Source organism: Amphiprion ocellaris, chromosome 21 (genome assembly GCF_022539595.1).
Source record: "Amphiprion ocellaris isolate individual 3 ecotype Okinawa chromosome 21, ASM2253959v1, whole genome shotgun sequence".
NCBI lineage: Eukaryota > Metazoa > Chordata > Actinopteri > Pomacentridae > Amphiprion > Amphiprion ocellaris.
This window is the reverse complement of record NC_072786.1, coordinates 5632057-5655234: the sequence shown is the minus strand read 5'-3', so window position 1 is coordinate 5655234 and position 23178 is coordinate 5632057. Positions and strand designations below refer to the sequence as shown.

The following is a 23178-nucleotide window of genomic DNA, read 5'->3' as shown; positions in this document are numbered from 1 at the left end:
TGAACCCAATAATCACAGTATCATGAAAACAATTTCAGTTCTTTGAAAGTTCTTATTGTCATCATAATCAAATTTAAACCAATATTTTGGAATCACTTATGGTCAGTATTAGGAATATTAATGATAAATTGTAAATTCATGACTTATTGATAATAATTTAAACAATTACACATATATTAAGCAATGAGGAAGATTATGGGGGACTTGCATGTCAGAACACATATTGCAGATTTGCTGTAGCACCTCGTGGCTCCACTAGGTGGAGTTCTTACTGTTTAATGCAGGGGTGTCAAACATGCGGCCCTCGGGCCAAAACCGGCCGCCAGAAGGTCCGATCTGGAGCGTGGGACGACTTTGTAAAGCGTAAAAATGACAGAGAAGACATTAACTGCAGATTGTAAATTTGTAAAACTATAAATTTAAAATAATTTCCAGACCCTGAAAAGTTGTTTTGATCATAAAGTAAAATACTAGACTGTTCATTGTTTGTTTTGTGTCTCATTTTTGTTATATTTTGTCTTGTTTTTGTTGTTTTTTGTCTGACTTTTGTGGTTTGTCTCATGTTTTTCTCATTTTGCATTTCCTTTTTGTCTCACTTGTCTTATTTTTGTCATTTTGTTTTGCTTTATTTGTTGTTTTGTGTACTGTTTGTCATTTTGTGTTGTTTGACTATTTTTTGTCATTTTGTTTCTCGCTTTTGTCATTTTTTTGTCTCATTTTTGTCACTTTGTGTCTCATTTTTTAAAATATTTTGTCTTTTTTTAAAAGTAAATTTATTTTTCTTAAAAAACTTTCAGGTTGTTCATAATATTTTGTAAAAAGATATTTCCTTAAATGTTTTCAGATGCTAACAGGCTGGAAGCGGAGTATCTGTCAGCTGCTAACGCTGCAAACATTCTGGAGCGTCACGGTTCTATTAGCATGCTTCCAACAACATTCAAGCTAAAGTGATGAAGTGTATCTGAGATGCTCTGCTCTGAGTACTACTACATTTTAGAGGTGACAGTAAATACTTTTCTGGACTGATAAAGTCACTGCAACAGTATCTGTGGACATCTGTTGCAGGTGTTTTTAGCAGCCGGCAGGACTACAGTGAACTAGTCTCTCTATCATGTAGATCAGGTGTGAGGATTATTTTCATATCAAACCGCTGTGAAGAGATCAATAAAGTCACAGTTCATTAACTGTGGAAGACTGCAGCTTATTTGGTGTGTTTAATATTTTGGATTTTGTCAGGCAGATTGTTGAACAGCAATTTTAATGAAGTTTTTTTTTTGGATGAAATTAAGCACTCAATCTGGTGTGTTCTTAAAATAAATTTGTATTGCAACTGCCTAGCCAGAACTTGTTCTGCTACAGCCGTTGAAAGTATTTACACTAATTGGTTACATCTCTGCATTGTCACTGAAAGGTTCCACCATTCTTGCACTTGATTCAAAGGAGGAGATTTGCAGTCAAGTAGAGCAATGACACGCCCACAATGCAACACTTGATTTGTGCATATTTCATGTCTCTGGAAATCTGGAGAGTAAATGTATTTATGTTGGTATAAGCAGCGGTTTACAGTCATTTATAAAGAGGACATCATATTTATCAGTGGCTTCATGCCCCCAGTTGCTGAATAGTATTTCTACTAGTAACAGCTGGTGTTGCCAAATTACAAATGCAACCTTGGGGCTTGGCAAAAACACACACAAAAGATTGATTCGGGGACTTCCATCTTATAAAATTTACTTGCTCATGTTTACTTTCCACCTCTATGTTCCTAAGAAGCATTTTAAGAAAAAACTGCATGATCAGAACTGTAAATACACCCATTGTTTTTGGAAGAACTGCATCATGACTGCAGCTATTATTAATTTGATTGCAACTGTTTGGCTTACCGCAGTTAGCGATGTGATCACAATTTGAACTTTGAGGTATACTGTATAATTAAAGCATGATATGGCCTGATAATACATGACACAGTTCAGTGGTGCTGTACGCAGATAAAATATGGCATGAAGCTTTAATTAATTCCTACACCCGAGGAATCTAAACAGAAGCACAGATTCACCTTTAAACTTTAGGGCACCTTGCAGGAGTCTTCAAAGATGGCAAACTAACACAAACAGAAGATGCAAATGAAGAAGTGCAGCATGTAGAAAATATTCCACTCTTGGGATGCATTACAGCAAATAGAAGCAGAAATGGGACAGGAAAGGATATCGAGGGCCGTGTCTCATTGAGATGGTGGTGGTAGGAGTGGGTTGAGTGAGAATGGGAAGTGAATACAGGTGTATGAAGAGGAACGGATGAGAGAGCGGCTTAAGTTGTAGCGTGGGCTGAAGCTCATGTAGCCTACAGCCACCCTGCTGCTCTCCGGTACGTTCTCGAGCCAGATTTCAATTCCACGGGCCACGAGTCCAGCTCTCACTTGGTGCAGCCTGAGCACCGTTACCGGAAACCCCGGTTACAGCTAACAACTGTAGTGGTTTCATAGCGGGACTAGTGCTCCTCCAGAACACATTAACATCGCTCTGAGCTAACTGTGCCTTAATAAAATACACCAGATTAAACCCACGACCTCTGCGTTCTGCTCCACAGTTGCACATTGAAAAGTAAAATCGCTATAACCTGAGCGCAATTTGAACTTAACTGTAGGCAAAATGAAAAAGGCTCAACAGGGACCCAGACAATCTCTGGAAAGCAGAAACACTGGCCTCTATTTGAAACAAAGGATTTATATCCCGAGAATGTCCTAAAGCATCAGCGGGAGAGATTGTACTGTGTGTTTATCATGGCGTGTGTACAGAGCCGTAGGAAAAGATTATTCCAAGAGCATCCAAACTCATCATTTCCATACAGTTAGATGGGGGGCGGGGCACTGGAACTTTTTAATGCTTTTATTCTGAGTGCAAACAGCAGAACCTGTAGTGTAATGTCCTCTGACTAAATATAGACACAGGCAGTGAATAAATAATGCATGTCTAATAAGGAGAAATATGATGTAAGTGCACTTTCATGGGCTGAAAGGTAAGTGTTTGTCATTATAGGGAGAAAATTAAGGAAAAAGAGACATTCTGAGGAAGAAATGGGACCAAATGTGCCTCCTCTGGTAAAATATGACACCGTGTCTTTTTTTAGAACCTGGAACAGCTCAATCTGGACATAAAAAGGTGCTTGATTTTAGTAAAAGGATGCCAAAAGAAACTTAAAATCTGCAATTTTTGGTGGCCATGCCAACCATCACTTTGTCAAAAAGGCTGTTTTTAGCCAGGTAGCAACACACTTTGGTTCTGACTGAAATACTGGATGGATTCACAGTGAAATGTAATATTTTTCTTCACTTTCCATCTTGCCCGGTATGTGAACTATATTATTGATTTTAAGCAAGCATACATTTTGCAGCCAGCACTTGACTGAGCTTCTATTTCTCATTTTTCCTGTTATCAAAAGCATGAATTAATACAAATAAGAAAACAGATCAATGCTGCGTGTCTTTCATCACCATGGAAATGCGGAGAGCAGAGAAAATCCACATTAATATGTTTTTATGGTAAATACACAAATTTATCTCTGTCCAGATGAGCATTTTAGTTCAGTTTCATTCGTGGTGGTGTAAACATAAAGCAAAGGGATGGTTGCTTAGTTACAGAAACTTTGTACAGAAGAAGAACAATGTTGAAAAGTAAGATCAAAGCAACACAACAGCTGCTAGCATAGAAATCAAAGTCAGCAACGGCCATAATTCATTATCCATGTTGAATTAGCTTCTGATAATCAAGCCACATGTCTTTGTTTTCTACTGGAAAATAGTCACATGATAGAAGTGTGAAAAATCCAACATGTCTGCATCACAGTTTCTGTCTCTGCTCGTCCAGACAACACCACCTTGGAGTTTTCAAACTAAAACGAGGTCAGTGGCGTTTCTCAAAGTCTACATTTCTGGGGTCCTAAAAAGCTTGTTAGATTTAAAATGTTGATGCATAAGGGACAGGCATTTCTAGACCTTTCTTTTGACTTTTCCTTAAGTGCTTCCTGTGTAGGTGGAGCTTCTGAATCAATACAGGAAGCAGTTTCACCTGTACCCATCTCATGTTGCTGAATGGAACCAGTTGATCTCATGTGGACGATCTGCAAGTTTGATTTCTTCAGTTTTTTGGAGGAGTTATGTGTTCGAGCAAGTATACCTTTGTATTCATGAGTGCTACAGTTCATACAATAGTTAATAATTGTATTCTCAGTTTCAAAAAGGCAAGAAAGGAAACCAAGTTGCTCGGCAAAAACAGTATGCTGGTGACTTTGCTGGAGTGAATTAGTGATGAAACACCCTCATGCATAAAGTGTTTATCACTAATAGCCTCAATTTACACATAATCCATGATGGAATAAAGACATAAAAGTAGAAATGGAATAAACAGCATATCAGAGAATCAGTTCACACCCTCATCTTGAACATCTATCCATTATCTATACCTCTATATTAATCCTCATTAGGGTCATGGGGGCTGGAGTCAATCCTGGCTGACTTAGGGTGAAGACAGGAGACACCCTGGACAGGTCACCAGTATATCACAGGGCTACATATAGAGACAAACAATCTAGAGTCACCAATTAACCTCAGCATGTTTTTGGACTGTTGGAAGAAGCCGGAGTACCCGTAGAAAACCCACACATGCACAGGAAGAACATGCAAACTTCATGCAGAAAGATAACGGGAACATATCAGATCCAAATTTCAACTCCTTTAATGTTCTGGTTTATGTTCAAATACCAAATCACTCTCACTGTTCTTCATGTAGTCAGCAAATGCCAATACAATACAGTAAATGCTACGCTGGCAAAACATCAGCTTGTTAGCATACTAGTGTGTGACTGGTTAACTCATTAGCTAGCTAGCCTTGAGAGACGGTTGACTTGCTAACATCTGTGAAGCATTAATTCAAATGACAAATGTAAAAAGTATATGCCACTTATTCCAGGTGACGGGAAACATCTAGGTAGACATTTGGACACTTGATGAGCAAGATTTCTGTTTTTATTGCTTTGGATTTCGTGGAGCTCAGCAATGACTGTTCTCCTTAATGTAGTGAAAACTGGTGGCAGTGGTAGTAGTACAGTTTAATTAAACAACTGCAGCACCACTAATGTTTGACTGTTATTGCAGTAGCTTTCAGTGGACATTAATGTTAATGTGTCCATCTCCTTCCCTCTGGTTTAAATACACAAACGCACAGTAAAACACAGGCCTTGTTAGCCGCTCACTGAGTGCTTGTCTTGAATCAATTTGGTGCAGCGTATCTGAATGTTGCTGAGTCAATTTCTATATGGCGTATGAGAAAATATGGAGTCTAGGTAGCGATGACAGTGAGGTGACAGACTGCGAGGAGGTAAAAAAAAGTAATAAGAAGATTATTCATTTATCTACTGCACCATCTTGGCTACAATCTCTCCTCTCGCTCCATTGTCCCTCTTGTCTGTTTCATTTTCTACTCACAAAAATTTCAAATGCACAAAGTAATAGCAATTTCATCCAGCCTCTTTAGCCCAATCTCATTGTGTCACAGCTTGAAAATCACTCTGTAACTTATCTCTGTGGGTTTATTTTTAACTTTTAAAGAAAGGCCAAAGAAGCAACGCCCCTAAAACTTTGATAACAACAGCTGCAACCAGAACATTCGTGTTTATGATTCTGCTCAAAAAGAACAAGAAATACTAACAAGTTCAGGTGCACTCATGTTTAGAGGTCAGGGTTAAAGACAGGATTAGGTAGTTTATAGCCTCCAGTAGTGTCCACCAGGTCTTTTTATATTCTCATAACAGGACAGTTTAGTGGACAATAGCCTCAGGCCGGACATATGAGGCAGGTCCTGCCCTTTAAACCCCTCTGTGACGAGCAGCCAAGACAGTGTCAGCATGGCCCATTGTAACCATCCTAATCTAGCCATTAGCCAATTAGGAAGTGACGGGCAGCTGTAATGCCCTTGCATTAGGAGGATGGATTAGTTTCCCATTCAGCGCATGTCTGCCGCCTCTGGGCAAATGGACCGATGGAGGACAGTGAACGGCTACACAACGCCACCCAAAGCTGCTTTCACTGCACTTTGCCTTCATGGACAGCGAACGAGGCGATGTGCTTATTCACTGTTTCCACTGACGATACGGAGCAGGGTGTTAATAAAGTGTGATTACATATCATTTAAGTGGTAATAAAGCCTATTGAGCAGCGAGTGCAGAGGAGGCTGCTGTTTTCACTCAGTTGATGATGAAAGTTAATATCGCTGCTTCGCCATTTAATCATATTGAGCGTTTTGGTGCAGATATAAAAAAGTCACTTAGGGTACTTGTCCAGAGATTAGTATTTTTTTGTTGTTTGTTTTTTTGTCCTATAGTCCACTTAATGAGATTTCAGGTTCATTCGAGTTCAGTCAAGTTCGGTGAGGACGACTGTGGGCTTATTGACAGCCAGTAATGTGGGATAGATTGGAGAAAGCCAGGCACTGAACCACACTCCCCTGCCTGCTGGCCCTCTGCCGCCCTCCCTTGAATTCCATTAATAGCTCTGCCCTCCAGGAGGTGCTAGGTGGACCGCCTGTAACACAGCCAGAGATATTGATGGCTGCATCCTCCCCCCAAAGGAGAGGAGAGACGACCGGGCTGATAAAGAGATAAAGGAGGGAATGCATGGAGAGAATAATTATGGAGGCCGATATATTATAAGTTAAAGGTAATTATCGCGACACAACTGTAGAGCCACTCGGGGGGGGGATGCATCAACATTTAAAATCTAACAAGCATCCTTTAAATCATTTATTTTACAAGAGATTAAAGAGATAAAGCAGCAGAAGGGGTTGAAATCATAAGAGAAGTACTTAGTTCTTAACAAATCATTTTTATTCATGTTTCCTCTGAGTAAACAGTCACTTGGGTTTTGTTCTCTGCAAAGCACTTTGCATGATATTCCCTCTGCAACTGTTTCTTGTTGCTTGTCAACTCACAGTAGCCAACGTTTGCCGCTTTACAAACACAGTAATAATACTTTGTGTTCCACCAAAAAACTCTCAGTGGGCATTTTCCAAACTGAATTAATATCGCTCACATATCCAAAAGAGCATCCCCTCCTGAATTCCGTCGTAAGTACAGAACGTTCATATATAGATTCAACAAATGCTGCTCCGAAGATGTGAAGACGCTTACAATTTCAAAAATCACAGACACACAGTTGCTGTGAGCTCCTGTGAGAAGATCAAGGAGGGCTGCTTGAGATCTAATTTATTCAATCACACGTCAGCACCAAGCCAGAGCAGAAGCTTCAAAATCCTGCCAGACTACATCAAGTTTGGGCAGGTCGTAACATCAGATAATGTAATACTCTGTCAAATTGTGACAAGATTTCCCTGCAGATGGGTTTAAAATGTATTAATGCGGTTAAATTATGTGACATATTAGTACACTGAGCACTGACTACATGTTCAGCAGATCTGACATTTGTACGAACAGTTTGATATAAAGAAGCCAAAGAAAACATTTGCACTTCAAAATTATTAGTCTGTATTATTCACACTAAAAGCTGTCATGCAGGAGTCCGTAATATTCAAAGCCTAGCCAAACAATAAAACAAAAACATCGATCAAACACACTATACAAGGAGGTCCTCGGTTTGCGACGTCCTCGACTTCAGTCGTTTTGCCGTTACGTCAGAACTGACTATGGGTCTGTCCTCGGTTTAACGTACGCCGTTTTATCTTTATGTCAGAACTGGTTCAAGTGGAACTAGTTGCCGAGTGGAGCGGATGAATGTATGTACAGTAGTAACGCGGCACTATAAGACAGCTTTGTTTACATTTGCCCCCACACTGGATTATGCTACATTCGCTAACTTCATTATGGCTCCCAAGCGTAAGTCAGACTTACAGTTTACATTTCCGTCTGTATTTTCCTATCGAGGTGTGTTTCAGTGTGAACTAATGACTGTTTGTTGTTACTGTAGTTGTACAAATACTGTAAACTGATTGACATGGTGATGCACATAACGGCTCTGTTTACATTTTCATCAGAGTTCCGACTTATGACGAAAATCGAAAAAGAGAAAGTCTCTCTTTGTGGATTCTCCTTGTGTCCAAAATCACTCCAACTTACAATATGATACACTATATTTAAGAACATTTATCAGGGCCAAACCAATATTTGGGACAGACGAATGTGGTAAAAATGAAAAAAATAATGGTCTAAAAATTTTCTTTAACACAAAATTACATCAAAACGCCTTTATTTATTCATGTTTTACAAATGTTCTATTAAAAGAAAACTTTTCACCATGTATCTTTCAGTGTTGATTGGCTATAACACATGAGGAGTAAATAATTAGATATTATTCTTATTATAGTGCTGTGGGTGTGACATTGCTTGAAACCACAGCGTGACAACAGATGGAGAGGCATAGTAACTGAGTCTAGAAATTATTTTCTTTAATTGGGAATTTTTAAAAAACTGCAGCTACGGATAACCAGAAAGCTGGCGAATATTGATTTCAGTAAACTTTAAATCCCTAATATTTACTATCTGCCATTATGTCTGTGTTTCTTAGGCCACGTTGATCCTAAAATAAGCCTGAAATGATTAGATAATGAATAAATACTTCATCAGCAACCATTTTGACAGTCAAGTGTTAAAATCTGGTTAAGATAAGAATCTCAGTTCTAAAGATTCACTACTTTTCTTTGTCTTATGTGACAGTAAATCAAATATTTTTGCATTTTATGTCACTGGAATTAGGCTTCAAAATACTATAATGGACATTTTCACTATTTTTCCAATATTTTATTGATTAAATAATTAATAGATCCGTTGAGAAAATCTACCCTTTCATCAGTAATCAAAAGAGAAGCGACTTGTAGCTCTACAAATTACACCAACACATGCAGATGATGACACATGGGGTGAAAAACACCCAGCATATTCTTGTGAATGATCAGAACTGACGCCTCCATCCTATTCTCTTGATGCTGTGTGAGAACCAGCTCAGTGCACGTTACTTCAGCAGTAAACTACTACAGAGTCCATGACAGTGACATATCGTCTTTTCATGGTGAACAGCTCTTAGTACTGATTAAGTGCTGTATCAAACACATTGGAGACAAGCAGCGAATCCCTAAAGTTGGCACCGACACATAAAACCTGACACTCAGGATGTAACTCATATGCAAGTATCTGAAAGTCTTTCCCATGTGTGTCACACAATATGAAGGAAAAATAAACTCAAAGTGTAAAGACAACCTACCCCTACACAGGGATGTCATCACGAAAGCTGTTATCATTGAGAAGTGAATCGGAGAAAACTCCTCTATCCTGGTTTCTCTTGTGGGAAGATGTGAATGGATCCTTTCATTGCATCTCAAGCTCCCTCTATTCCTTCTTGCTCCTCCATCCACTAAAAGAGATCTCCTTTGGTCTTGCTGTGCATCTCAACTTCCACGAGGATCAAAGCCTTCGCATTTGCAGTGGGTGGAGAATGTTGAAATGAAGAAAAAAAAAGGAGAAGAAGGAGGAAAAAGAACGCCCTAATAATAATTCAGAGCTGTGGCGGAGACCCTTGACAGACAGCAGCTGAGTGTGCGTTCACGCTGACCAACTTTAATCTGGGGAGATCCCCCAAAAAAATCAAAGAAAACAACAGGAAGGTCGATTCAATTTCTTCGCAGCTACTCCGGTGTTTCGGTTGAATCCGGGGAGCGTCGCAGCCCACATGCACGCACACAGCCAACAAAGAGAAGAGGAGAAAGAAGAGAGGAAAGAAAAAAAAGAGGACAGAGATATAGAGAGATTAAGGGAAAGCTGATGTCATCCATTTGGAAGTGTGGCCCTGGGGTGGCTGTTTTCAGGGTGTGCATGTGCAGCGATCAGGGATGTGAGCGTGCTGCTGCGTCAGCCTAATCCCCCCCAGCCAGGGCCGCGCTGGCTCCAGCACATTACCACCCAGTGACACAATGTGTTTGTCAGGACGGCCCGTGCTGCTTTTATTCGTTTATAATGCCCCGTCACGACTGCTTAGCCCCAAGGCTCAGACCGGCCCGATATGTATCCCATCAACCCCCACTTCGACCCTCCTCGCTATCCCGCACCATCTACCCTCCCAGCCCTCCAGCGTCAACAGCTACGACGTCAGGAGAGCCAATTTGTGCGTTTCCGGTTACCTCCGCGGATCAGGCGAGGGATTGGAACCGACAGAACGGTGGGTCACAGAGGCGGGAATAATCATCACACTCCGCATGGTGATAATCATCTCATACTGGGACCTCTTGGCCTTTTAATACCAGAGGCTAAGCTATCTCACACTGCCATCACCTCTGCCCCTTTCCCGCTATTGAACGTACGGCAGCTCAGCATGTGAGAGTGAGATGTGTAGAAATGCTTTCAAAGCCTCACCACTTCAGTTGGAGTCACATGAGAGCGCGATTATTGGCGCAGGAGTTTGTGTTTTTCCCCCGACACGCACACTTTCCTCAATTTGTTTAACCCTTTGACTCCCACGCTGTTGTTTTACTTAGAGGCTTAGGGATTAATCTCTTCGTGTCTTAGCTGGAAATGCTAGTTACAGTCAGAATGACTCAAAAAAATGTGTTTAAGTCGGAAATTTTGCCATTTTGCTGCTGCATGGATGGATGTAGCCCATAGATATCTGGAGCCGGTGTTTTACTTTCCACATTTTTGAGTATGCAAAAGTCAATTAGAATGTGTGTGACAAATTTTGTCATCTCCCTAAGTCTGCAAGAGTCCATGCAGGTATTGCCACAGACCTCCAACACTTATAACTGGGCTACAAGAGCAGTCATGTTCATGCTCTAAACATGCACATATGTGAAATGGAGTCCTGCCAGTGGACTACAAGCAAACCTGAAAGTAGTAAAATAATAACAACTAGATGTCTGTGGTGTGTAAAGCTGTGTGATCCACATTGGAGTATAATCAAGGCCTTGGAGAATGCTGGACGTGGGACACAAAGACACACACTTTAAATAATAATCAAAATAAAAGTGACTATCCTGGCACACAAGCCAATAAAGTTTTCTCGCTTCTATGTTTGCTTCCACACAGTTAAAATGCCATCATAATGACACTTTTCTATGCACAGGGGAGATTTTACAAAAATGAAACCCTTATCGTTTGAAAGTTAATGAAAACAGAGTAAAAGCAAACCTTGTTGGCAGATAGAAATATCCTGCAAACTGGTTTGCAGACAATTCAGTTCTGTATTTTATGTTGCACTACCACGAGTGACCACTGGGGTAAACTGGCAGCAAGGTTGAGTGGCAGTACTTTTGGAAAATTACATGTTTGTTATTCTTGCCTACAACTGAGCCATCAATAAACACCGTCCAGCCATCAGCTAGTGTTAGGGTTAGGCTTAGAAGGGTTAGAATCACTAAACTGAATTGTGGAAGTTTAAACTTGGATAAAATTCATGCAGGCACAGGGAGAACAAATTCCACATTAAACGGCCACCAGCTGACCAGCAGCTTCCACCCAGAACCTTCTTGCTGTGAGGTGATGGTACAAACCACTGCTGGCCCAATAAACACCAGTCCAATTAAAATCACTTGAGAAATGAAAGATGTAAATTTGAATTTCTTTCCTTGAGTCAGATTTCAGGACCAGGCAAACTAATACATTCCAGCTGTTTCTATTAATAAGAAAAAGCTTTTGGCAATTTAAAACACCTAAAGTCATAATGAATAGATACTTTTCTGTATCAGCTGTAAATACTGAAGTACTGTACTGTGACACATAAGATAAAGCAGAACTAACTTTTTAAAAGATGTTTTCTAACTTATAATTCTGAATGTCCCTTGAACAAAGACCTGAAATTTATGGGAAATAAAGTTTGCGATAATTCCTGCACTTGTGTTGTTTTCTGTCTCATTTTTGTCTTCTGTCTTGAATTTGTCGTTTTGTGTCTCATTTTTGTCATTTTGTCTCTTGTTTTTGTCATTTTTTGTCTCGCTTTGTCAGTCTGTGTCTGATTTTGTTGTTTTCTGTCTCGTTTTGTATATCGGTTTTGTTGCTTTCTGTCTCATTTTTGTCATTTTGTGTCTCGTTTTTGTCATATTGTGTTTCAATTTTATTGTTTCGTGTCTCGTTTTTGTTGTTTTGTGTATTGGTTTTGTTGTTTCCCGTCTCGTTTTGTCATCTTGTGTCTCGTTTTTGTCCTTTTGTGTCTCAATTTTGTTGTTTCCTGTCCCGTTTTGCCATTTTGTGTATCGGTTTTGTTGTTTCCTGTCTTGTTTTTGTCATTTCGTATATTCGTTTTGTTTCTTCCTGTCTCATTTTTATCATTGTTTGTCTCGACTTTGTTATTTCGTGACTCGTTTTTGTGTATTATGTCTGTGCATTGTTGTTGGACTAAGTTGTAACTCTGAAGAGCAGACATGGGATTTAGATACAGATGACATCAATCAGATTGTAATTGCTAAGGGTGACTCCCCTCAAGGACACATAAATCTGACCAGCAGCAGTGACTAAAAAGACAAAGTCTGTAGATCTGTCACTGGAAGCCTCCCCTGCACCGCAATTAATCTGTGACAGTGAAGAGCATGACCTCAGCCCGTGACAAATATTTCCTCTAAACCCTCCTTCTGAACTGCCACTGCTGTTTTTGTACACTGCGTTTACACACTAAGACTTGAAAAAAAAGTCCTAATAACAGCACTTGTGATAAATGAAAGAATAAAAATTAATGTGGCTTCATGGGGAACAAAGTTGACCCTTTAAAAGGAGCAAGCATTGATTTTGCTGTCACTGTTGCATTTAAGGCATCAGGGTTTTTCATGCTTCAACTAAAATCCACTCCAAACTTGTCCAAAAGGATTGTTTAAGTATCCAAGCTAATACAAAGCCATGAATAATGAATATTAAGTTTTAAAAAAATGATTGCAAATTATTCATGAATTCTGTCTTCCTTTCTGTTAGTTGCTGAAGGCACACAAATAAAAAAAAGGGAAAAAAAATATTCCTGGAAGCTTCCGGAGTAACATGCCATGCTCGGAGTAAATAATGGTTTGCGGAAAATGTTTCTATAAATAATAATGAAGGTTGTGTTTAGATAATCTCACCGCTCTGAAGGTGGACTGAAGGACAAAGAGGATCTGTGAGGTCCAGCAAACATGGAGTTGGTTTGTAAGGACAGAAATGAGCTCTTCCATACAGAATAACAATGCTTTCTTAGAATTATTAAACATATACAATAAATGTGCAACAGAAATAAACTTGACTTGATATGTGGAGCCCTTATCACAGATTACACCAATGAATTTATTCAGCACAAAGACTGCATATCTCTACATGGTTATTCTGTAATTAAATGAACCGCCGCACTGGAAAACTAGTTATCAGTGATGGATTAAATGACCGAGGGTGAACACACAGAGCTGCAGCTTTCCCAATATGCTAACAGGTTTTTTTGTGCCTTTTTTATGATTACTAGGAAATTCTGGTTAGACATTAGTATTATTTTGCATGTATGACTGTTATTCCTTTTGTATCAACAACACTATAGATGACAAGTTCACGGTTTAGATCTGTGAAAGCATCATTCATACTAAAAACAAGTGCGATGGAGCAACAAACGAGCGGCCGGATGATTATACAGGTTTTAAATTACTCCCACAAGTTCACCTAATGAAGCAGTAATTACCTAAACTGTTGGCTGTAAACATCAGTCACAGTTTAAAGGAACAGCTTTGGGAAATACATTTAAGATGATGGTTAACATTCTCATATGTGTCTCCCCGTTAATATATCAAACTACAGCCACGAGTCAGTCAGTGTAGCTAACCTGGACTCTTGGTTACTTGTGACAATCACTGTTAATGGAAAAAAAAAACTAGTCTAGCACATACAGCCCTTTTTTTGACAACACTGAGTATTCATTGCACTCCTAATTACAGAGATTATAGCTATTAGAGAGCCTCATACTTACTATATTCATGCACAGCATCAAACAACTTAAGACGGTTTCGTATTTGCAGATTTAGTCGTGCCAATGTTAAAAATATTGCATTTATAGTACAACACAATATAGCACAATATTCACTAAAATTGTGCTTAATTATAATAGGGTTACTATACAATTGCAGGGCTTTTTGCAACATAGTTGACAGGTATCATAGTTGACATTTTTACTGTTTCCAAGCCTAAAATCAACATGGCCGCCTATAACCAAACACCACATGACATTTTTACAGAAAGATTCTTCTAAATATTATATATACAATTGAGAAAAATTGACATTAAAGTTATTTCTAAAGATATTGTAGTAAACCTGCTGACATGCCATAAATCCACATTTGACTCACACACTACTTTACATTTAATAACTAATAAAGCCTTGGAGTCTTGCCAGTCTTTTCTTCAGGAGGAAATGACATCATGTGGAGCAGGTCATGTGATCTGGAATTAACACACTTCCTTCAGAGGTGTTTTTGTAATGGGTATCTTAGTTGAAGGTGGTACAATTTCTTATTTTCCACATAAAACTTGATATATTGCCAAAAAATATATATCTGTCATGATTATCTCAACTTCATAAAAAGAACAATCAAAACAATTTTTGAATCAGCTCATTTTATTATTGTTTAGCTAATTAGAAGGTGGTTGTTATTAAATTCCGAGAGTTATTTAGTTGACATTTTGGTGATATCCAGTCATTTTTTATTAATAAGTGATTGTTTACATAATAAATAATCATATAATTGGTAAAGACATGATCATAATGAATATAAAAAACATTCACTTTTCTTTACTTTTAGTAAAAATGGACTTCAAAAGTCCCTCAATTATATACTGACCCAGTAAACAGTCAACTTTCACTGATGCAGCGGCTTCCTGGCACTTCCATAATATGAAGCTACTTGTGGATCTTTTTTAAAAATCTAGTTCACAAGTTAAGATAGACCATCTTCTGGCTGTAATTTCATATGTAAAGAACACAGAATGCCAAATTAAGCATGATGTCCACACTATTTTTAATTTTTTTGTAACACTGCCACTGCCACTAGTTGTTTCAAGAAAGTCCAACAACTGCTTTAAAGTTTAACTTTACCCTGCTGTGCTTGGGCTAGTGTGGATACAAATTTAAAGTGCACAATTAGCATGCAGATGACCATCTGACTGAACTTTTAGCTAATTTGCAATTTATTTAATTAGTTGAACACTGTTGTTTTGTACTCTGTTATAGACGCTGTTGCAGCAGTGTGTTCCCAGATCCTAATTTGGCGATTAGTGTTAAACTGAATTGATATCAACACAATCCACATTGGAATAAAGTTACATTTTTTTAAATCTCTGTCTCACATGTTGCCTTTAAAGCTGTAATTGTTTAATGGTCCAAGACGCAGCCTGGACCACCACCAAAAGCAACAATTTTCAATCTGTTCAACAAATTTTTACGATAATCCACCAAGAAACGCTGCTGGAATCACAAGTCCAACACAACACGGCGTCCTCTGCAGAAACAGAACAGAATCTCCTCAACAAACTGACCCTCAGAGGATAAAGACATAGTATCTTCTCAGTGAATTCACGTGGTCCGCCTTCCCTTTCCATACCATCTTGTCTCCCCTCTCTCTTACACTGTCACGTTATTTCATTCCCTCTTTGATACAAGTGTCCATTAATTCAGGATCCAATTACTTGGACTGCTCTAAGTCCCTCCCATCAGCCATCCATCTCAGAGCGCTCAGCCAATGTATGGCTCAGCGTGCGACAGATCAAATTCCACCTCCACAAATAATCCCTCACCAGAATGCTGCTGCCAGCTCCGCACAAACTTTAATTGGATCCTTTTAATAGTGCTCACTATGGCCACTTTCAGCCATGTAATTAGGTTTCTCCTCCTATAGGGTTTAATGGTTGTGAGTTGGGTAAGTCAAGCAAGAGAGAGGGAGAGACAGAAGAAGAAAAAGGGCCAGACTCTACGTTTTACACTAGGCTTAATCCAATTTCACCCACAGAGAAATCATCTCATGCCATATATACTTTTTCAATGGGGTTTTTATGGGCCACCATAAAAACCATAGACTAGTGTTGAATATCCAGCCTCATTGATTTTTTTTGGCTGTGAGCAAAGTGGTCTTCCCTTGGTCTCAGAGTCTCTCTTTTCTTAGCCTGCACCTTTCCAACCGGCTCCCCTGGTGAATGCAACATTCCCCAAACGCCGTCACCAAAACTCCACGAACAGAATGCAAATGACGGGATTTCTGGAATGATTAATTTCTTCCACTTGTGAGGCGATTAGAGGGAGTCAATCAAATGAATAATATATGTATAAGCACTCTATCAAAAGACAGTGGCACAGTTGCAGGGATGGACGGATGAATGGATGATGGGAGAACAGTAAGCAGCTTAATAACAATAAACACAAAGAGACAACCTTCTAGGGAGAGAAAGAAAACTGACAAAAGTGGAGAGGAGAGCAAGAAGGGAAAAAAAGGTGCAATGACACCATGGACATACAGTAGATGGATAGATCACTCACCTGTCCAGGTGAGAAAGGACATTCAGTAATTTTGCGTGACTGTTCTGACAGTTCATATCTCAAACGGAAGCCAAGAGTATTTGTTTACACCCAGAAGTCGATTCCAAACTGTTTCCCTTGAGAAGACTGATCATCTTGCCCTTAAAAATGGCTGCAGTGCAGTCCATTACCACCCACAAGGCCACATCTCCAATGGAAGTCTCATGTCATTAATACATGTCATTAGGATTTTTATTGTACTCCAGCTTGGAGTATTTCCCAATAATGTGGCCATTAAGTATTCACCTCTGTCATTTCAGGGTGAATGTGGAGTCGCACAAACGTGGAGATCATTAAAATGAGCTTTCCAAAACTCATAAATCTCTCATAAATCATTTCAAATGTTTATTTTCCGGTCTTTCTAAATGTAATCAAACAAATTAGCCACCTGGAATGGGCATTTTGCCAACTCATTGGGGATCTCCATCCAGTGTACCTGCCAGTTGACCTAATCAACAACATATTCTTCAACAATTACCGGTTTATTTGTTATGTGTCATGTTGAGGATATCTTTGTTTTAGCGTCTGTTTGCACTGGAGAGGTAGTAGCAAACCAGACAAGATAAACATCACATAGGCCTATCTATGGTATGGAGTCTTTGCTTCTAGTTGATTATGGAAAGGTGAAACATCATCTCGATCAAACTTACTCTCAAATATTAGACAAATGAAGATTTTCTGAATCTGACATCAGCAGGTCCCACTCTTTGCAGCAACTATTTTCCTCCTCAGTTGGCAGCAATGCAACGAAATGCAGGAACACCACCACCTTCCTGACTACGTCGTCTTTCAAGACTGCCCTGTTGTCTTTCAGCCTCTGCCTCCATCTTTCCAGTCCAATAAAGCCCACCGACAGTTACACTGAGAAGGCCTACTATCATCCTCTTAATGGTTTCTATGGTAACCCATCATTGCATTTAACTGCAGAGTATCTAGAAAGCCAGCCTCTCACATTTAAGCAAACTGGCATGCCTGACATTTTAATGGATTACATTCATAAAAGTTTAATGAAAAAGTTGCCCAATTTTGCACAAAAAAGTTTTTATGCTCACCGGAGGTGGTTTTTGCAAAAAAGTTTGATCTTTAAAAAGACCGAAAGTACCGAAAAATGTTGATCAATGTTTCCCAAAGCCCAAGGTAACATCCTGAAACAGCTTGAGTTGTGCATAACCCGAAGACATTCAGTTTGCTGTCATAGAAAAAAGAAATTGGAGAGAGAAGACGCTAGGAACTGACTATTAAAATTGTTGATGATTAATTTAATAGTTATCAATCGAATAACTATTCTCCCCTTAAAAGTGCAACTAAAAAAAGTTTACTGACAAAAACACCAGAGGAGGAACAACTTCTGCACTTCAGTTTAGGTAAAACAACAACGGCTACAGTTCAATAAAAACACACTTTGTAGATGGGGTTTAAGATGCTCTTTGAATAATACATAAATGCCTGAGTAAGCAGACACAGATGAGTACCTGATCTCAATGTTCAAGATATTTAAACAATAATTAAATCAATATAATGCCTGATTCAACATGCTAGGTATTTTTAAATTCTCAGATGACAATGTCTGCAATGATATCCCCTTACTAAACTGCAGGTTATCACGAAAGGCTTCAGGTGAATGTAGCAGGATAAAAATGGACCATAATTCCTTGTTCATGCTTCTCAGTTTTGATGACATTCTGCTTTTCTTTTTTTATATTGCAGCAAATTGAATGCAAACCCTTTGATTGTTGATTGGAAAGGTCAGAAGTGAAGGCATTTTTGTGATTAATCTCGAAGATCAAATGAAAGTAAGCGTTAGTCTCAGCCACAATCAGCTCCAAATGCTAAATCCGAAGCAGGGAAACTTCAAAGCAGCGGTTGCAGAGTATATCTGAGGGAGATGGGAGGCTGTGTAATGACTCCATCAGAACATATGTGTCTCTGTGGGAGTTAGACCGGAGAATTCTCCATCACCTGTGTATTTCAATCACCTAATTGATGCTGTGTGGCATTTGTAATAGAGACGTAACAAGAAATCTGGAGAAGAAAGAGAAGAGCAGGGCAGGAAAAGAAGAGAAATGGCATGAAGGTAAAAGGATTGTCTTTTTATATGACACACTTTACAGTCACCCTACTGCCACACCATTAAGATGCATTATAGTCTTATAATATATACTATAAAACATGCAGCAGCATAAAATCACCAGCAGGACCATCTGGCTGCGGCTTAATTAAATATATGTAATCACATTCAACATATGCAACACATTCATATGCCACAGCGCTTTAGCAGGGCAGGCGAGACAAAAATAAAATCCATTTTGATTAAGACTAAAGGACAATTTCTGAGCAGCACCGAAAAATCATTACCGCCACAATAGCGGAGTATGACGAAACAGTGGCGCTCAAAGTGATTCATTCATCACTCCTGTTATGTTAACCTTTCTCCCTCTTCCCACCTGCTGAAAAACCTCACAAATTAATCTGCCTCCTTGTGTAGGAGCTAATGACGGCTGAATGGAGAGCAGGCTGCACACACGTTGAGGCTGTGAAACACACATCTGTGAATGGAAGGCGAGCAGAATGAAGATATGAGTAGTTCATAAATGTGATTGTGTGAGAGAGTCTGGAGAAGAATGGCTTCAAAAGTGTATTATAGCTAGGATGTATATACGGGGGTCCTCGGCTTACATCGGAGTTCTGTTCTTACGGCACAACATAAGTTGATTTTCACCGTAAGTCGGAACACCAGCAAAAATGTCAACAAAGCCGTTACGTGCATCATGATATTGATCAGTTCTTCATAAAAGACATGAATACCAATGACTTTTGTGCATGTATGAGTCATTTTACAAGAAGATAACAGAATAGGTTGCACTGTTTTTACAATCTGATCTCATACTGTCCCTTTGTGTGTTTTTCTGATCAGGCCAAGCAACCGGGCGATGTTTGTCGGTATTTCGCCTTGTCCCGAGTGTTTCATTATATTTAATTTCACTTTCATGGAGATGGCTTTCCTTTTCTTCGAAGCAGAGTCTGACTTATACTTGGGAGCCATAATGAAGGGCAAAAAGTTAGAGAATGTAGCACAATCCAAGGTGCCGTACAATGGGCAAAAGTAAACAAAGCTGTCTTATAGCGACTCATGATGACATATTCGGCTGCTCTGCTCGCCAACTAGTTTCACGTAACCAGTTCTGACGCAACGATGTCGTCAACCGAGGACCCCCTGTATATATGTATATATATATATATATATACAGGACTCAAATGTCAATTTTTATTTGATGTTTAAGGTCATCGAATGACATCGAATTACAACAGGGATCAACTCAGTGGATCCTGATATGCTGATAAGCATCTGGGAGGAATTCTCTTATCGCATTGATGTTGCCCGTGCTGCAGGTGGCGGCCACATTGAACACTTGTAAGACAGGAAATAAAAGTTGATTTTGAGTAGAGTACTTGTGATTTGGCTAGAGTTTTCTATTGCTTTTCTTTATTAAAATATTGCGTAATGAAATCAGTTCATTCTTTTTGAATAACCCTGTATATTCATACAGAATAAATGTTCTACTTTGTGCATAATCCTTCATAACCACTGACCTCTCTATATAAAATGTGTTGAAGTCAAGAGTTTTCAGAACATATTAAACACTCTAATGAACTGTGGAAATGTGAATTAAGTTGCAGAGATCCACTGGCACATTTTAACACTTTTTAAAATCTGATTCTGAGCCAATCTGCTGCCAAGTCACGCACTCAGGGCCAGTGACACACAGCAAAAAAGTTCAGACAAAATTAATTAATTTCCCTAGAATGACCTCAATCAGTGGATTTGCTTGTGGAGTCAAAGTAAATCAGAGCAGAACTATTTGGAAGGGATTCAACTCTGGTGAACTTTGGCACCGAGTTTAGCATCAAAAAACCCCAACTGCAAACAGCGCTGACCTTTAAAGGGAAGAAGATGTAAAGAAAAGCTATCACATTACCCGTGTCTCACCATCCACTTTTACACAACTTCGCTCTGCTGGTGTGTAAAGCGATTCCCGAAAGAGAGCAGTGTGGTTGGAAGTCAGAAGTGAGATGGGATTTAAAGGCCACAAATACATTTGTTTCACCTTGTTCGGTTAGAAGTCGGTGCATCACCAAGCTGGCAGTACCAAGTATTTCACATGGATGATGGTGAATGAATTCCACTGGGCCACTTTCTGGTGTGAAGAGGATCTACGGCTGCCATCCTCTGCAAAGGACAAAGCCACAAACCTTTCAGGGGCACCTTCCTGCTGCTTGAGTGTTTTAAAACTTCACTCAAAACTTATTTATTCTTCCTCGGCCCAATTGGATTTTACGGCTTAGTAACTTCTACTTGTCTTCGTTTAAAGTCCTTCTCCTGACATTGATTCAACCCCTAAAAACTAATTTCTGTGTATGAAAGTTACATATTTTGAAGCTTTTTTTCCTTGAAAATAGTTCCTTCCTGATTAAAAATGGCTTAGATGTAGCTCTCCACTTTTACCTCCACTAATATCTGGAGAATAAAAAGTCCTTGGCTCTTTCTCCACCGACCCCTCTGCTGCTCTTCTGCAGCTCCAGTATATCTGCTCACCTTCGACTCTACTCAAACTTTGTAAAACTACCCTAAACTACTCAAAGGCAAATTGTAATATTGGAGTAATTCAGCCACTGTGAATTGTACAGGATTGCCTACAATGTATGTATCAGAAAAAATAATATAATCCATGTATTGCTCTCTACAATAGTAAAGTAATGGTGAAAGATAGCATGAGCCTATGGTTTGTCTGTTATCAAACAGCCAATAAGAAGTAGCTAATGTTCATTAAGCTTCACTATTTGTCCTTTTGCTACTGAAAACAATTTGTCCTCTGATATGAAAAACGCCATCCCACATTTTGACAGGATTGGTTCCTTTGGATGGATGTGTATAAAACCTTGAGAATTTCTGAATCTGTGTTTCTAAGACCATCATTGGTACACTGCAGCTTCGCACATGCTGTGTTTTCTAGATATGGATATGATTCCAAGGTAAAAATGGAATTTTCACCAGAGGGTCTTTATAAATTCACTCAAATGTCAAGTTTTTAAAAGTGTTACATTCACAAACGTTGACTTACATACTTGTGATGACTATTTAACATGTTTTTGAACATAAATTGCAATTCCCAGTGTGTTCGAATCATGCTTCCAGATACAAGATCAGTTAATGAAAAATGAAGCAAAGGAAGAGAACAAAATGCGAAAGAGCTGATGTGTTGAAGCTGCAACAATTAATCAATTATTAATTTTGTTTTCAACTGTTGAATGAATCACCAACTATTTTGGTAATTGATTAATCGACAAAAAGTCAAAATTCTCTGACTCCAGCTCCAAGAAATAGCATATTTTCTTTCCTCTTCTGTTAAAGTAAATTGAATATCTTTGCGTTGTGGTTGAAAAAAGACATTTGAGGACATTATTTTGGGCTTTGGGAAACATTTCTCACCATTTTTTGACATTTTACAGACTAAACGATCGGTAGCTGCAGCCTTAGTTCCTACAGAGTTCTGAAGTCTAAATTGTAGTTTTTGTCCATTTATTGTAAAGATCATCATCTGCTCATGCTTGTGTTGGACTGAACATGCTTACTATATTTGAGCAGTGGTTTCGTATGAAGAAAACTCTCCACATTTAAGAGGACAGAGGCTGGGTTACCTGCAAACTGTACTCTTAAAATCCAAAAATTATCATCAAACGTAAACAATGGAATCAGATAGGAGTCCCTACAGTTGTGAATCTGTATATTTGTGAGCTCATGTGTGTCTCAAAGTGCATGTGTGTATGAAAACTTGGCCCATGTGTGTATTTGTGTGTGTCTGCAGGCAGATAACCATGCAGTGTGCAGCTTAGTGTTCACTTATCTAGCCTGTCCCTGCATGGAGCCGATGGAAGCCCCTTATCACCGACCCTCAGAGCCCCCCCATCCCTCAACTCAAACTGCTTGCAGAAAAGTGAGGTGAGAATAAATAAAATACGCAGCAAAGGAATAAAAAAAAGAGGTCCCCCTCCGAGATTCTGATATTTCCTCTCTGCCGATGTGCCATCCATTGTTGTTTGTTTATGAGAGTGTCTTCCTCGACCTTAATGTCCGGGATGGGTGAAAAATGCAGGAGGGTAAAAGAAAGACAGAGCGGATGACGAGTGGTGGAGAGCAATAATCAGTCTTGGTTTTTGGTAGAGAATGAAGTTATTACCAGCTGGTAATGGAAGGTGCTCAGAAGCCAAGGAGGAGCTGGAGCTTGAAAAGGAGCAGGATAAAAAAAAAAAAGAAAAAAAAAAGGCAGAATTCCTATAATAGAATGAAGAAGAAAATGGTGATAAATGCCTGCCGTGGGAGCTCGAAAAGCCACAGACTGTCTTCATTTAAGGATGGGGTGTGAAGACAGTCAACGCACGGATGAAACTGCAGTGTTCTCATGTGTGCGGGCGTCAGAATAAAGCGAGGTCAGTCAGGCATTTTCTTTGTTGCTCATAATCCCGTGGGGAAGGCGGTATAGAGCTGAGAATCATGGGACGTGTTCTTCCTGAGTCCCCGCGGACCAGACGGCTCATTTCCACCTCAGAGCTCAAACGACAAAAAGAAG

At 39.3% G+C, this 23178-nt stretch overlaps 1 protein-coding gene across 10 annotated transcripts in view; it reads right to left on the bottom strand.

The window, feature by feature from the left end:
• Positions 1-23178, bottom strand: part of magi2a (membrane associated guanylate kinase, WW and PDZ domain containing 2a) — a 288018-nt gene that overhangs the window by 101666 nt on the left and 163174 nt on the right. Inside the window, exon 1 of one of the 10 annotated variants that reach the window (XM_055006791.1) lies at positions 9263-9739. The exons of the other annotated variants lie outside the window; for them this stretch is intronic. Within the exon in view, the coding sequence (XP_054862766.1) occupies positions 9263-9299 (37 nt within the window). The 5' untranslated portion in view covers positions 9300-9739. Of the gene's footprint in view, positions 1-9262; positions 9740-23178 lie in introns of those variants that run through there. 10 annotated transcript variants of the gene reach the window in all.